The sequence below is a fragment of the Ctenopharyngodon idella genome, chromosome 12, assembly GCF_019924925.1.
Source record: "Ctenopharyngodon idella isolate HZGC_01 chromosome 12, HZGC01, whole genome shotgun sequence".
In the NCBI taxonomy this organism is placed as follows: domain Eukaryota; kingdom Metazoa; phylum Chordata; class Actinopteri; order Cypriniformes; family Xenocyprididae; genus Ctenopharyngodon; species Ctenopharyngodon idella.
In genome coordinates, this window is record NC_067231.1 from 4338007 (window position 1) to 4354543 (window position 16537).

A 16537-nucleotide genomic window follows, 5' to 3' on the forward strand; every position below is an offset into this window, starting at 1 on the left:
CACTTGAAATGTTTTGGGGTTTTTTATGCATGTTTGGCCTGAGTTTTTGTTGCATTTACACTGTTTTGAACGGCAGGCGTCACCTGTGTGTGGTGTTTCGAACACTTCAAAAAAGTGAATCATTTTGCGAAGCAATTGATTCAATTGATTTGAAGCTTTGAAAAGCTTTGTTTCTCCCATCGTTAAGACAGGGAATAATGAGAACATGGGGGCTATTTATACAGAGAGACTAATGACTAAGAAGGTATGCCTGTCAATAATCAAACAATGAACCAATGAGAAAACAGGACACATGACCAGAACAATCAATGAGAACATGATACATAAGACTAGGGAAGCACATGGTAGGATAACTTGAGGAGCAAGGTAATCACATGACAAACAGGAAGCAGGAAACAGGACTAAGGCAAAAAAGACTTGAAAACATAAACTTGAAACAAAACCCAAACTAACGTGATAGTTCTCGTCTGTTTATTCAAGTTATTCCTGATGGTTCATATCGTCTGTTGAATTAACTCTACAGCTTACCATTACAGATACATCATCATAATTTTGACATAATCTGTTCAATTAATGTTCAGTTCATTGTAGTGAAACTATTTAAATTATTAACAAATTTTTAGTGACAAAATATTTGTAAAATTGTGACAGCCAAGAACAAACATCATTTGGAACTTCATGACAAGAAAATAAATAATTACATTCAATTTTTACACAGATTTACAGCATTCATAAAGCTCAATCATTCAACACTGTTAGCAAATTTGCAAATTTATTTTAAGAGAATTTATTAAACAAATATATTTTTTTTAATCCATGGGAAATGTACGCATGTAAGTTTGTATAAGTAATTTAAGGCTAAATCTGTTACCCCGTGTATTTTAAAATTGCATCATAAAATGTATTCAACAAATATATATAAATCAATTTAATTGTATTGCTAGAAATGAAATCACATCTCATACTCTTATGTCTTTTGCTGCACAGGCCGCTCTTAATGATGACGACTCTTCAGTTTGTAGCACGGTGGACTACCGGCCTCCAGAACCTGAGCCTGAGCCCGAAGAGGAAGAAGAACCAGAGCCTGAAGAGCCAGAGTCCTGTTTCACAGAGGGTGTGCATGCATTTTTCTTCATTTTTCAGTACTCACAATAACTATATTAGTGTTCACTGGTTGTTCCAGGTCATTTTTTTCCTCTCTCTTTTGACCTAGGTTGTGTTACGCGATGTCCATGTTTGAGTGTAGACAGCACAGGAGGATGGGGGAAGAGGTGGTGGAACCTGCGAAAAACATGCTTCACCATCGTTGAGCATGACTACTTTGAGACCTTCATCATCTTTATGATCCTCCTTAGCAGTGGAGCACTGGTGTGTCTGTCAATACTGAGCCAATGCTTATCTCTGCACTATAGTTACGTTATTACCTCTATGCAATATTACATCCTTCCTAGTTTCATTTTATGGAAATGGGAACTTATAAATCCATTAATGTTTGCTTGATGCATCATTTATTTAATTCTGTCAGGCTTTTGAGGATATCAACATTGAGCGCCGCAGAGTGATCAAGATCATCTTGGAGTATGCTGATAAAGTCTTTACATACATTTTCATAGTGGAGATGTTACTGAAGTGGGTGGCGTACGGTTTCAAGACCTACTTCACTAATGCATGGTGCTGGCTGGACTTCTTCATTGTGGATGTGAGTCTACCTGTAAAATTTTCAACTTAACCCTTATCAGCAAATATCTGTTGGATGCCAACGTTTGTGTGTATTGATTTGCTCACCTGTTATTTCATTTAAGGTGTCTCTGGTCAGTTTAGCAGCCAATTTAATGGGCTATTCTGAGCTTGGAGCGATCAAATCTCTCAGAACACTCAGGGCTCTTCGACCCCTCCGAGCTCTGTCAAGATTTGAGGGAATGAGGGTAAAGAATGACTCTCTTTTCATATATGTGTATTTGTGTGTGATTATTCAAATCTGGAATAAAGATCTGAAGTTGACCTTGATTATCCTTATTAATTGGATTTTGATTTAATATGTGATGGTGTCAATGTTGTATATTTAAATTTTCTAATGGCGTGTGATGGTAATGACATTTTCCACTTTTTCAGGATTATTTGTTAAACCTTGAGGTGCGTCTCAATCAGCTCCCTAGTTCAGTAGTCAGTAGTTCAGTAGCTTTCGAAACAAAAGATTTGTAAGCTTTGCAGCTTCGTGAAGCAGTGTTTTGAAATCGCCCATCACTAGATATTGTTGAATAAAGTTGCTATTTTGTTATTTTTGGCACACAAAAAGTATTCTCGTCGCTTTATAATATTAAGGTTGAACCACTGTACTCACATGAACTTTTTAAATATGTTTTTAGTAGCTTTCTGGGCATCTGAAAGTGTTGATTATCTTGCTGGCAATGCAGGCCTCACTGAGCCATCGGATTTTATTTTAATCATCCTGAGGGGCAGAACATTTCCCCTAAGTGAATTTGTATTTTTATGTTAACGTTGAAGTTGTTCTTAAAAATCTCTCATTTGTCTCTAATTCATGATTGTGTTCATACTCCACACAGGTGGTGGTGAATGCACTGGTTGGTGCAATTCCCTCCATTTTTAATGTGCTCCTGGTGTGTCTGATATTCTGGCTCATCTTCAGCATTATGGGGGTTAATCTGTTTGCTGGAAAGTTCTACCACTGCATCAACACCACCACAGAGGAACGCTTCCCCATGGATGTGGTCAACAACAAGAGTGACTGCATGGCACTGATGCACACCAATGAGGCACGCTGGGTCAATGTCAAGGTCAACTATGACAACGTGGGTCTGGGCTACCTCTCTCTACTGCAAATTGTAAGTTTTCCCATTAATTCCAGAGTTCAGTCTATTATATATGGTACACATGCAGCCATAAACAGCTATACTATCACGAGGAATCAAATTTTGCTTGATCTTTTGGGGGGAGGGCGAAGCTTGATATACTATGAAAACAGAAATTCAGAACTCAAAAAAGGTAAAATGAGTATTTATTGATACTAGGCTAAAAAAACTTTAACAACTTTGTGACATCAGAAAAGATATATATTTACACACATAAATCCATAATGAATCAATGTGTTTTATCTGACATGCTGATATTCAGAAAGTACTCTCTCCATATAGGCCACATTCAAAGGCTGGATGGATATCATGTATGCTGCAGTGGATTCTAGAGAGGTATCTGAATGACAGGCTTTCCACCTGTAACATTTACAATGCTCAACTGCTGCAAAGCAATTCTATATGATGTATGCATATAATGTAGTGTGAGTTGTGAGCTTGTGAATTGACAATAAATAGTCAACACAACTTTCTGTTAGGTTGTCCTCGCTGATTGCATGCAAAGACCGTGCAATGCGATGTCCAATTAATGGACAGATTTCTCGGTTTTTACCATTATATACTCACCCTCATGACTTTCCAAACCTGTATGCTGTTAAAAAGGACAAAAATGATTTAAGAACCATAAATGTAGTCCTTGTGCACTATAGTGTAAGTGTTTTGAAGCCATTCAATAGCTTTGTGTAAAGAACCAACTCTCAAATCAAATATTGTGCATATGGATGGCACAGGTTGGACGTCAATAACATCAAGCATTGTTGGTTCTTGTAACCAAACTCCATGACATCAAAGATGTGCTATTTGAATTCTGTAGCGAAGGTTAGAAAATAATAAAGTGTATAATGACTTTAAAATCAGCCTGTTGAACACTATATTGTGATATATGAGCAGTGACTTATTTTTAAAAAACAATGCCTTATTTCTGTTTAGAGTTTCGAAACTTACTTTTATTGGAGCATTGATTGTTTCTTTTCCATGTCAGGTGGAAGAGCAGCCATCATATGAGATCAACCTTTACATGTACCTATATTTTGTTATTTTCATCATTTTTGGCTCCTTTTTCACTCTCAACCTCTTCATTGGTGTCATCATTGACAACTTCAATCAGCAAAAGTCAAAGATAAGCATCTTTTTTAACTAACCTCCAAATTAATTTGTGTTGCACATTTGAATTGTTCTTTAACAGAAAGAATAATTAATATTTGTTTCTTCTGCACTTTGGAGGGAAAGACATTTTCATGACAGAGGAACAGAAAAAGTACTACAATGCCATGAAGAAGTTAGGTTCCAAAAAACCTGCAAAACCTATCCCTCGGCCGTCGGTATGAACCGTATTACTTACATTTATTTTTCCATTGCTGGATTTTTACCATAACAACTAACTGACTGTCAAAAATGTTTTATTTGAATATCAGCATTAAATCTCTTGAGGTTTTTAAAAACTAATCTACTATATTGTTCTTCTAATAGAATGAGATCCAGGGCGTGGTGTTTGACTTCATCACAAAACAGTTCTTTGACATCTTTATCATGGTGCTTATCTGCCTCAATATGGTGACCATGATGATAGAGACAGATGACCAGAGTGCCGAGAAAGAGGATATCCTGTACCAGATCAATTTGGTGTTCATTATCATCTTCACAGGGGAATGCATACTTAAGATGTTTGCGCTCAGACAGTACTTTTTCACTGTTGGCTGGAACGTCTTTGATTTTGTTGTGGTCATCCTTTCTATAGCAGGTAAGCGTAGAACAACCTAGGCTCATTGGAAAAACGTGCCTAAGGTGACATTTCTGCAAAATTATGTTATGTTGTTTCTTGTCCTTTTCGCAAAAATTTAAAATAATGTAGCACCTTCACTAAATGTACCCTAAACCTAACTGATAGTGTGGGCAAACGCAAACATGACAAAAACTTATTTGCTAAAGTAACCAAGCCATTTTGGTTTGGTTTTACACGTCTTTGAGCTCTTTTATTGTGATTCGTGTTTCACGGGACTTGTTCCCGAGTGCTCCACATCACAGGTTCAATGCTGTACCAAGTTTACTATGTCAGAAAAGCCATACATATGGAGTTTACAAATCATGCACTATGGAAAAAGTGCTTTGAGGTAACAACATAGTGTTGCGCAAGGAACCACATGAAGTCTTTATTAAAGGGTTAGTTCACCCAAAAATGAAAATTCAGTCATTAATTACTCATCCTCATGTCGTTCCACACCCGTGAGATCTTCGTTTATCTTCGGAACACAAATTAAGATATTTTTGATAAAATCCGATGGCTCAGTGAGGCCTGCATTGCCAGCAAGATCATTTCCTTTTTCAGTGCCCAGAAAGGTACTAAAAACATATTTAAAACCGTTCATGTGAGTACAGTGGTTCAACCTTAATGTTATGAAGCGACGAGAATTGACTTTTTGAAGTGACTTTTTGTGCGCTAAAAACAACAAAATAATATTTAATAATATCTAGTGATGAGCTGTTTCAAAACACTGCTTCATGAAGCTTCGAAGCTTTATGAATCTTTTGTTTCGAATCAGTGATTCAGAGCGCCAAAATCATGTGATTCCAGTAAACAAGGCTTTGTTACGTCATATGTGTTTCGAAATTTCAATAGTTCACGTGACTTTGGCAGTTTGATACGCGCTCCAAACCACTGATTCAAAACAAAAGATTTGTAAAGCTTTGAAGCTTCGTGAAGCAGTGTTTTGAAATCGCCCATCACTAGATATTGTTGAATAAAGTTGCTATTTTGTTATTTTTGGCACACAAAAAGTATTCTCGTCGCTTTATAATATTAAGGTTGAACCACTGTACTCACATGAACTTTTTAAATATGTTTTTAGTACCTTTCTGGGCATTGAAAAAGGAAATGATCTTGCTGGCAATGCAGGCCTCACTGAGCCATCGGATTTTATCAAAAATATCTAAATTTGTGTTCCGAAGATGAACAAAGGTCTTACGGGTTTGGAACTACATGAGGGTGAGTAATAAATTACATAATTTTCATTTTTGGGTGAACTAACCCTTTAATTGATTATCTGCCCCATAATCATAATTTGTGTGAAAAGGAATACAATTAGTTGGTGTTCTACTGCCACTGTTGTTCGTTTCAGCTAAAACTTGCATTGAAATGTAGGTATAGGTATATTTTTGGAGTTTTGCAGAAGTGTAGGTGTATAGAGCCATGTTTTTCCAATGAGCCTAGTTTGGTGTAGAATTAATGTTGTCGAACATCATGCCGTTATAGCTTGTTGCTGAGTTTGAATATCTGAGCACTGATCGTACTGATTTTAATAAACTACATACTTACAGTTCTAAGTGCACCTCTGTGTATACTTACCTACTGTAACTGCACTAAATTGTGTATAATAACCCATATTTCTTCTTTCCCAAGGTCTAATGTTATCAGACATCATTGAGAAGTACTTTGTGTCTCCCACCTTGTTCCGCGTCATCCGACTTGCTAGGATCGGCCGTGTGCTACGTCTCATCAGAGGTGCGAAAGGCATTAGGACTCTTTTGTTTGCCTTGATGATGTCACTTCCTGCCCTCTTCAACATTGGACTGCTTCTGTTCCTTATCATGTTCATCTTCTCTATTTTTGCCATGTCTAACTTTGCCTATGTGAAAAAGCAGGCAGGCATTGATGACATCTTCAACTTTGAAACATTTGGCGGCAGCATCATCTGCCTGTTTGAGATCACAACCTCGGCAGGCTGGGATGGGCTTATGCTGCCTATTATGAACAGCGGCCCTCCAGATTGTGACCCTGACATAGAGAACCCTGGTACAGACGTTCGGGGTAACTGCGGGAATCCTGGCATGGGCATCATGTTTTTCTGCAGTTACATAATCATGTCGTTCCTGGTGGTTGTGAACATGTACATTGCCATCATTCTTGAGAACTTCAATGTTGCTCAAGAGGAGAGTGGAGACCCACTCTGTGAGGATGACTTTGAGATGTTCGACGAGACGTGGGAAAAGTTTGACGTTGATTCTACACAGTTCATCGAATACAACCGTTTGTTTGACTTTGTCGATGCCTTGCAGGAACCTCTGCGAATTGCCAAACCCAACCGCCTCAAACTAATCACCATGGATCTGCCTATTGTAACCGGGGACAAAATCCACTGTCTGGATATTCTTTTGGCAGTTACCCGCGAGGTTCTTGGCGACACCATTGAGATGGCTGCCATGAAGGAGAGCATTGAAGCCAAGTTCAGAATGAACAACCCCACATCCGCCTCATTTGAGCCAATCACCACCACTCTCAGGAGGAAGGAGGAAGAGCGAGCAGCTATTGCGGTTCAACGAACATACCGTAGACATCTCCTCAAACGTGCTATCCGCCATGCCTGCTTTATGCGTCGCTCAAAGAGGAAAGTTAGGAGTCAGGACGATGAAGAACCTCCTGAAACCGAAGGGTTAATTGAAAGGAAAATGGAAGCCTTGTATGGTAGCAACCCAGAACTTGCCATGGCTCTTGAGTTGCAGGCTAGGCCTATGCCGCCTAATCCACAGCCACCTGAGCCCCCCTCGGTCCCGCAGCACAGGGCATCAGTGACCTACCCTCGACCGCAGGGACAACTCATAATCCCAGTGGAGTTCACAAGGGAGGTGATCCTCCGATCTGCACCCACAACATATGGCCTGTGCAGTTCAGAGGATGCAACAATAAAAGAGTCAATAGTATAACTGGCAGCCAATGTCTTTGGAGTATGGACTAAGATAATCCTTGGGTGTAAAATGGAGTATCACCTGCACGCACTGGACAACAGATTCTTAAAGGATTACACAGGACTGCTACAGTGTGACAGCATTGGAATGCCATTTATTGGGAGTACTGTTTTTTTATTATTTAAATTTTATATTCAGGATTATTCTTATTTGTTCCCAATTAGAAATGCCCCAGTATATTTGTCATTACTTAGACAAGTTTTTTTTGCCCTTATATACATATATACGTTTACAGTTGAGCAGTTAGAGCCATTTTAATATTTTTTTTCTGTTACAGCGCCACTAAGTGGACAAGCGCCACAATTTTTTTCATGTGACCTCAGATTGAGCCCATACACATGTGTACCAATTTTGGTTACAATATCTCATTCCATTCAAGAGTTATAGTCATTTATGTAAAAGTGGTCACGCCCACTTTGAGCAAATCTGAATCCAAAACCCAGTCCTATTGTGTGAAAAACCTAGGACTAGTTCGTAAAAGTAGGTTTTGCAAGAAATCAAATATGATGGAAAATATATGGCAGAAATGAAATCACTATTATGATGTAGCTGTTTCATCCCCCACACACTAGCACTGAGTAATTCTACTATATGTGGCTACAGTAAATGGGTTATCTAAAAGACAATTTTTGGTAACACTTTATTTTACAGTGTCATTGTTACATATGTTATATGTAGTTACTATAGTAATAACTATAAATTATGCATAATTACATGCAACTAACCCCAAACCAAACCCTAATCCTAATCCTATAGCAAGTACATGTAGTTACTTAATATTACTTAGTACTTAAATGTATAATTACCGTGTAACAAAGACACCTTAAAATAAAGTGTAACCCAATTTTTTTCTCCTCAATAAGCTCCATTTTACAGGTTCGTCTTTACTTTGTCCTAAATAATCTTTATATATACTTGTTTAAAATTATATCAGTATTTATAGCTCCCTGAAACTTAATATTTAAAAAAAAAAATCTTTCCAGTAATGATCAAAGATTTAATTTGAATAATTCTAATATATAGCTGCACAGATCTCATGAACCATTAGGAACACAAACCTCTGGTACCTATCATCACTCTAATAAGTCTCCTCGGTCTGTTCAGTCGGTTTAGTCTACTGACCTATTTATAATCTTAGTTCATGCCTTACCAGTTTACAGCAGAAACTGATCCTTTACAGTGGGGTGTATATAGAGTCACTTTGAGCAGAATGTGCCACTATGAAAGATATAGATAAACAGCGAAGCTATAGTGCCCAGTGACTGTACTTTTCTTATACTTTTCTTTTTTATATATTTTTAATTATTAATTAATAACTTGAAGCATTGAAAGCATAGTTTGATTGCTGCACACATTTTTAATTCACTGGTAGTCACAACAGCTGGTTGAAAATCTTCCATGCCTGTAGAGTAAATACAAATTTGGTTTTCATGTACTTAATGAGAAGTTATTAAAGTAACTTTGTTAAAATAACCCCATCCATTAAACTGTAATTTAAAGGATTAGTTCACTTTAAAATGAAAATTAGCCCAAGCTTTACTCACCCTCAAGCCATCCTAGGTGTATATGACTTTGTTCTTTCTGATGAACACAATCGGAGTTATATTCTGACGCCTCCAAGCTTTATAATGGCAGTGAACGGGACCAATGAGCATGAAGCTCAAGAAAGTGCATCCATCCATCATAAACGTACTCCACATGGCTTCCGCTAGATACTTCGCATCAGTTGCGCTTTTTTCGTAAGTTGAATATGGAAGGCGTAGGACGTAGCGTAAGCGTTTGAACTGCGAGAGCCGTTACACTTTCTTCCTCAGTTGAATACTGAAGCCGGTCTGACGGAAGCTAGATATTTTACTTTGTAACTTGTTAAATATGGATATTTTTCTTTCCCAAATGCATCGCTTCGCTTCAGAAGGCCTTTATTACCCCACCTGGAGCACATTTATGATCGATGGATGCACTTTCTTCAGCTTCATATTCGTTGGTCCCGTTCACTGCCATTATGAAGCTTGGATGCATCAGGATATTTTTTTAATATAACTCCAATTGTGTTCATCAGAAAGAAAAAAATCATAAACACCTAGGATGGCTTCAGGGTGAGTAAAGCTTGGGGAAATTTTCATTTTAAAGTGAACTAATCCTTTAACACACAGACATCATCAGCACTAATGTGTCCCATTTTTATTTGAGTGTCATACTGTCATCATAAATTGATAACTAAATAATGAAAATGTAAGTTCCCCTTACAACTCTGTTGTATAGTTACATCAGATTATTTTTCTGTCCAGATATTACTCAAACTTAGAAAGGAACATGTGTTTGGTAACAAGGGCATTACCCAATTGGTTGCTTTATATCTGATTCCCTTTATTACAAAAAGAGGATGAAATGTCCTGTAGGCGCCACACACAATTCTTACTTAATCTTTAAGTGAAATGTATATTTATTACTGGAGATATGGTTATGACGTTTACATCTTCCTTAGAATTCCTTTCATCAAAATTTCAAATTTGTCATTTTAAACCATTATTAAATTAATTCTCCCCCAAGTACATTCAGTGTTTTAGTACCTGTGAGTTGTAGGTAAAAGTTGTATGTTTTAGAGACATTTAATGATAGATTTCCTCTGAAGTCTTAATGTGACTGCAAATGTCTTATTTCTTAAAATGTATAAATTAAGCACTTTTGAGATATTTATATTTACCTCTTGTATAGTTTTTAGATTTGGTCTCTCGTTATCAAAAAGCATTAATACTTATGTTATCTCTCATATGTTAATTTACTGTATGCTTGAATGAGAAAGAATTTTGGTGAGAAAAAAACGAAAAATCTCATGGCGCTTGTGTGCAGTTTTGTGCACTTTTTGGTTTCATATTGATATTGTTAATATGCAAATAATTTTCTATTGTTTACATTTTTATCAAGCTGACAGACATTGCAGTGCTTTAGGTTTTGCTCGCCTCTAATTGCCTGTATATACATTTTGCAGATAGAAGCGAATTTCTCGGATGCTGTCTTTTCTTTGTACCATAACTTAACAACATTTAATTCAATGTGCATTTAAAATGTTCATAGAATAAATTTGATAAGATAAACATGGGTCTCTTCATGCTTTAAAGGTTTGAATTGGTCTCAGGTTGCAGTTCTTCAATATCACAGTTCATCTTATGTCAAGATTTAGTGGCGTTTACAGCCTTAGCATGCTATCATGTGTTGTTTGTGGATATGTTTCCCCAGAGGTGTTTATCAAGCCCATTTTTCCATTAGACTTGTGCTCCATATGACTTTTTCTGTGTGTCACAGTGGCCCCTGCCCGGATAGCTGTTCTCGTTTCACACTTTCTATTTTTACCCCCAACCAGAGATGTCTTCACCTCAGGTAACCAGTCTTAATAAGTTTGGAATCCAGTGGTCTATACATTGGCATGCGTGTTATGGGGATTTAATTGGCTAATTAAATTTTTTTCACGAGTTCGTGTGCCCATATAATCTTAGCATAAGTGGTAAACAGATTTGGCTTGCTGTCTGCTATAGAGGGGCTCGGAGAGGATATTCTACTCGAGCTCCGATTGCCCCCCTATAACAGGCAAATTGTACAAAAAGGAGGAGAAGGGGAGGAGGAGGGATGCCGAAAGAACTAACAACAGGAAGAGGTAAGATGCTGGTTTTATACCTTGGTATTAATTGGAAGATTAGATGGGCGTACTCCTCCCGAAATTACGTTTAATACTTAATTACTTAATTTTTAAAGTAGCCGTGAAATCTAAATTGATATATCTTATTTTTTTATGGAATATTGCAGTATTTAACATATTTATCTGTGCACATCAATATTTTAATATTTAATGCTCTCGTAACCTTTGAACAAAATAACTTCCCCTCCCTCTTGCAACGACCTGTCACTCATGTGACATCACAGCAATAGCAAACCCAGAGGCCAGGAGGCCTGTAAGGATCTTCCAGCCTATAAGGCCCCCGGTCCTGGAATGGGATTTTTACCTGTTCAACTGCTTGATAATGCAAGTATCTAATCAGCCAATCACAGTTCAAACTGAGCATCAGAATGGGGAAGAAAGGTTGATTTAAGTGACTTTGAATGTGGCACGGTTGTTGGTGCCAGATGGGCTGGTCTGAGTATTTCAGAAACTGCTAATCTACTGGGATTTTCACACAAAAACATCTCTAGGGTTTACAGAGAATTGTCTGAGAAAGATAAACTATCCAGTGAGTGGCAGTTCTGTGTGTGAAAATGCCTTGTTGATGTCAGAGGTCAGAGGAGAATGGCCAGCCTGGTTCCAGCTGATAGAAAGGCAACAGTTACTCAAATAACCACTCGTTACAACCGAGGTCTGCAGAAGAGCATCTCTGAACACACAACATGTTGAACCTTGAAGCTGAGAACAGGAAACAGAGGCTAATGCACACGGGCTCAAATTGGACAACAGAACATTGCCTGGTCTAATGAGTCTCAATTTCTTCTTCTTCTTCTGATGGTAGGGTCAGAATTTGATGTAAACAAAATAAAAGCATGGATCCATCCTGCCTTGTATCAGCGGTTCAGGTGTAATGGTGTGAGGGATATTTTCTTGGCACACTTTGGGCCCTTTAGTACCAATTAAGCATCATTTAAAAGCCACAGCCAACCTGAGTTTTGTTGCTATGTCCATCCCTTTATGACCACAGTGTACCATCTTCTGATAGCTACTTCCAGCATTATAACACACCATGTCATAATCATCTCAAACTGGTTTCATGAACATGAAATTTAGTTTGCTATACTCAAATGACCTCCACAGTCACCAGATCTAAATCCAATAGAGCACCTTTGTGATGTGCTGGAACCAGAGACAAATCTGCAGCAACTGCCTGATGATATCATGACAATTTTGACCAAAATCTTTGATTCCAGCAAAACAGACCATAATCTCTGTTTCCAGCACCTTGTTGAATCTCTGCCATGAAGAATTAAGGCAGTTCTGAAGGCAAAAGGAGGTCCAACCCAATACTAGCAAGGTATACTTAATAAATTGGCCGGTGAGTGTACGTCACAAAAAGGGAAGAAAAGATTATTGCAACTTCCCTTTCATGCAGACTTTTATGTAATTTATCTTTCACAAGCATATTCACTGATAGAACTATTATAAACTGAGGTGGTTGATCTGAATGCTGACCTGTATTACTGTTCAGTGTTTAGAAATGCTTACCTATACAAAAGATGTTATTGGACAAATAACTTTTATAAAAATGTTACTGTTCCTAGAACAACTAGACAGTATTTAGGTGAAAGTCATGAAATTGTTTCCACAGCATCTGAGTCAATCAGAAAGTGAGGCAGTGAAGTGTTTTGCGTGTGTGGGGTAGACAGTGGGTGCATTAACCAGAAATAGCTTTATAACATTGAGTACTGAGTCGGTCATAGGACATGGATCACATATTTCATAACACGTATTTAGTTTTATTTTTGTACCATTGCTCATTTCCAGTTTTTTGAGAAGGTACTGCTTCCATTGCCTCCTCAAACAATTCTGACATTAGCTAATAACTGAGTCCGTGTGAGTGTGGTTACAGCTGCACTGAGTGCTGTACTCTTCAGCTCAACGACTGCTGCTCTCTCCAACCACTGTGACGGACTGCACAGCAGATGCGCATGGAAAGCGCCAACTTATGCATGTAAATTAAAGACGCTTGCATGGGACACAACAAAATTCAGCCTGGCAACCCTCAGCAAAGGGCAAAAACAACAGCAACAACAAACTCAAGCAAGAGTAAAAACTCAAAATAAAGATAATAGACCATGGATGTGCAATCCTGCTGCTGGAGGACAAGTTTAGCTCCAACACACCTGCCTGGAAGTTTCTAGTGATCCTGAAGACCTTGATTAGCTGGTTCAGGTGTGTTTCATTAGGGCTGGAGCTGAACTCTGGCTGCGTCCGAAAGCTTAAAAATGCTGCCTTTGGAGGATGCATTCCAAGGTAGGAAGGCATCAAGGCATGTCCCAATCCAATGTTAGCTTCACTTCCTGTCTCATGAGATACCTTCATCTGATCGATTTTTGAAGGCAGCATAGATGTATCATTCACTGCCTTTGATGTCCCACAATCTTGTGCTTTCCATTCTGTGACAGTTGAGCTAAAAAATAAAGATGGCGTCTGAAAGTTGCGGTTGGTGGTCAGTTTGTGTGTAAATAAAGCAATAAGCCCCACGTCGTGCCTAACAACGCCCCTTAGCTGTTATAAATTCACTGTAAACCACAGCTTATTGGGGCTTATTGCTTTTATAAAACGGTTACCACACAATACAAATATTAAAGCCAAAAAATATGTATCAATGCAACTTTCATGAAGTAAAATCATTAAAAGCCTTCCTTCCGCTGGAAAAAATAGTCCCTGACCGTGAACAGCAACAGAAGTTACATTATTACTCCATTAGATGGAGGCAAAGATTGTCTTTATGAGCGAGTCACTCAGTCGCAAAGACTTTTATATTGAAACTTGTTGTGAACGTGGAACAAGACGCAAATTACAAATGCTTTGACTAGCAATACTTCGAACGGCTCAACCAATCAGAATCAAGGGTCGGAACTATTCATTTTATAGTGTATATTTTTGACCAACGTTTCCACTTTTGATGTCATTTCTAGGGAGAAATTACTATTGTAGTAATTAAATACTCACTTAGTTATCACCAAAGCTTGCGTTATTTTGCTGTCTCAGTGTAAATGAACTCAGTTTCGTGAGGTACCTTCTTGCGCAACCACTGCCTACAAAGTCAGCGAGGCAACAAGTCAGCTGCCTAAGCTTTCGGGCGCAGCTTCTGTTGGAAGGTGGCTCCCAAGAACAGGAGTGAACACCCCTATAATGGACTAGGTGCATTCACATGTCAGAGCATAGGAGCTCTGACCAGTGACCACACTACCACCTGACTGCTGCAGATTCATTTTGCCGTTGACAGTGTTGCCACAAAAATGGATAACATCATTACGGTAATTACGACATGGCGTGAACGCAGTGTATATACAAGACACATTGAAATATGACCGCCAATGGATAGAATAGCAATGCAGATGCAGATTAACTTTTAATTTTTACATAATTATTGCATTGCAATTTTACAAATTACAGTTTTTTTTTCACCTGCTTACACACAAAATCCTTACTTGTCACACAATTTCTGAAACCTGACACTCAAACACCATAACCACTCGCCAAATCTGCAAAACCATACACTAATTTTTAGACTTCAACTCAGTTTTCAATATCATAAAACACTTTTTGCAAAACACAACACACAATTCTCTATGTAACACACAAAAATCTAACAGGAAGTGCTGATTTCCTTTTCTCAAACACAACCATTGTTTCTGTACAACTACACATGGTTGATGTATTTCTTTTCTTTCGTACTGTGTAATACTGTATTCACAACCACAGATGCTTATAGTAAAAAAAAATTAATAGTTTGGTTTCAATCTTGGTTTCGTGTTTACCATGAATTTTTCAACATCTCTCTGCCAATTACTTTCAATCTTGTACAGAAATGTACATAGGAGCTCATGAAAGAAGAGCTTTAGGTTTTGAATAATTGTGTGTATATGATATATCCAAAAGTAAGATATTATAGCAAAGGTGTTTGCAATGTAAGACAAAAGTTTGCTTTTGAGATGTGTTTGTGATATTTTGAATGCAGTGCTTCATTTTGCAAGAGATGTGAGGCATTTTGCATTTTGTGTGCAATTTTTGGATTTGTGTGTAAAGTTTTGAAAAAAAGAGGTGAAGTTTTGAAAATGTGTGTAAGCAGTTGAAAAAAAACTGTAAACAGCTATTGTCTGCAGCCATTATAACCCTATACACAACAAGGCTGAATCTTCTTAAGTAATCAATAATTGCAGAAGCCAATATATGTAACAGGGTTTTTAGATTTTTGAGCCCAATGGATTTTGAATGCAAATTCCAAAATAACAGAAATAATACTATTTTTACAGTTGATAAGATCACACTGGTGTGATTAGAACATTCAGTACGTCACGTGATCTAGCTACTGCTACATTCAAATCTGCATTCATGATTTGGCTGGCGCTGAACCACAGATGGACGTGTTTAGCGCTTGTCATATCACAACTATTCTATTCAGTGTTTTCAACAACATTATGTTTCTGATATTTAAATACACATAGGCCACGTACACACTGTAAGTTTCAGGAGTGACAACCGCATTTAAATGCAGGAGTGAATCCCCTAAATTATCATTACATGTGTGTACGGAACACGACTCACTCTCGAAAAAGCGATGATTGACAGCTTGGAAACCATAGCGACGTTCTGGCGTCTCTCGTTTGGTATCCGTTATCGTGACCAAAGTAATATTAAAGTGACAAAACACTCGTTATTTTTAGCAATTTAACTAAACAACTCTTTAGTCGACGGAGGCGTCGTGTTTTGTTTATGCTTGTATAGCCAGTTTCACACAGCGCGCGGCACTCATTCTGTGTTGCCATGGTCACTCATTATAAGCTTGTTGTTTAAGCTCGTCTCATAAAGCAAACGGGTTTATGGAGTTATTAAAGTGAGCAGACATGAATCGCGATTTTCAGCATAAAGCATTTGGATAGGCTTGTGCTTTCCCTGTGATTCGCCGCGCATACACGAGAGACACAGGTTACACCGGTGCACGTAAACGTCATTAACAACAAGTTGTTCAGTTCGGTTCCGTACACACTGCATAGAATTTCTGTAAATGCGGTTGTCACTACCTGTATTTTTCGGGAGTTAATACGGTTGTAGAATGCGGTTGTCACTCCCGTATTTTACTGAACTCTTTGTGTACAGAACGTGATTAAGCACTAAAAGGTGAACTGACAACCGAATTTAGCTGCAGTGTGTACGTGGCCATAATAGTAGCCTACTAGAAACAAAAACATCTCTAGTTTTA

General features: G+C 38.0%; 1 protein-coding gene across 1 annotated transcript in view; it reads left to right on the forward strand.

Moving 5' to 3' along the window:
• scn4aa (sodium channel, voltage-gated, type IV, alpha, a) overlaps positions 1-9664 on the forward strand; it is a 49295-nt gene extending 39631 nt beyond the window's left edge. Inside the window, exons 17-26 of the mRNA XM_051915276.1 lie at positions 988-1114; positions 1214-1368; positions 1526-1699; positions 1803-1925; positions 2565-2843; positions 3153-3206; positions 3853-3990; positions 4088-4192; positions 4341-4611; positions 6268-9664. Coding sequence (XP_051771236.1) covers positions 988-1114; positions 1214-1368; positions 1526-1699; positions 1803-1925; positions 2565-2843; positions 3153-3206; positions 3853-3990; positions 4088-4192; positions 4341-4611; positions 6268-7568 — 2727 coding nt within the window. The 3' untranslated portion in view covers positions 7569-9664. The remainder of the gene's footprint in view (positions 1-987; positions 1115-1213; positions 1369-1525; positions 1700-1802; positions 1926-2564; positions 2844-3152; positions 3207-3852; positions 3991-4087; positions 4193-4340; positions 4612-6267) is intronic.
• The last annotated feature ends 6873 nt before the right edge of the window (positions 9665-16537 follow it).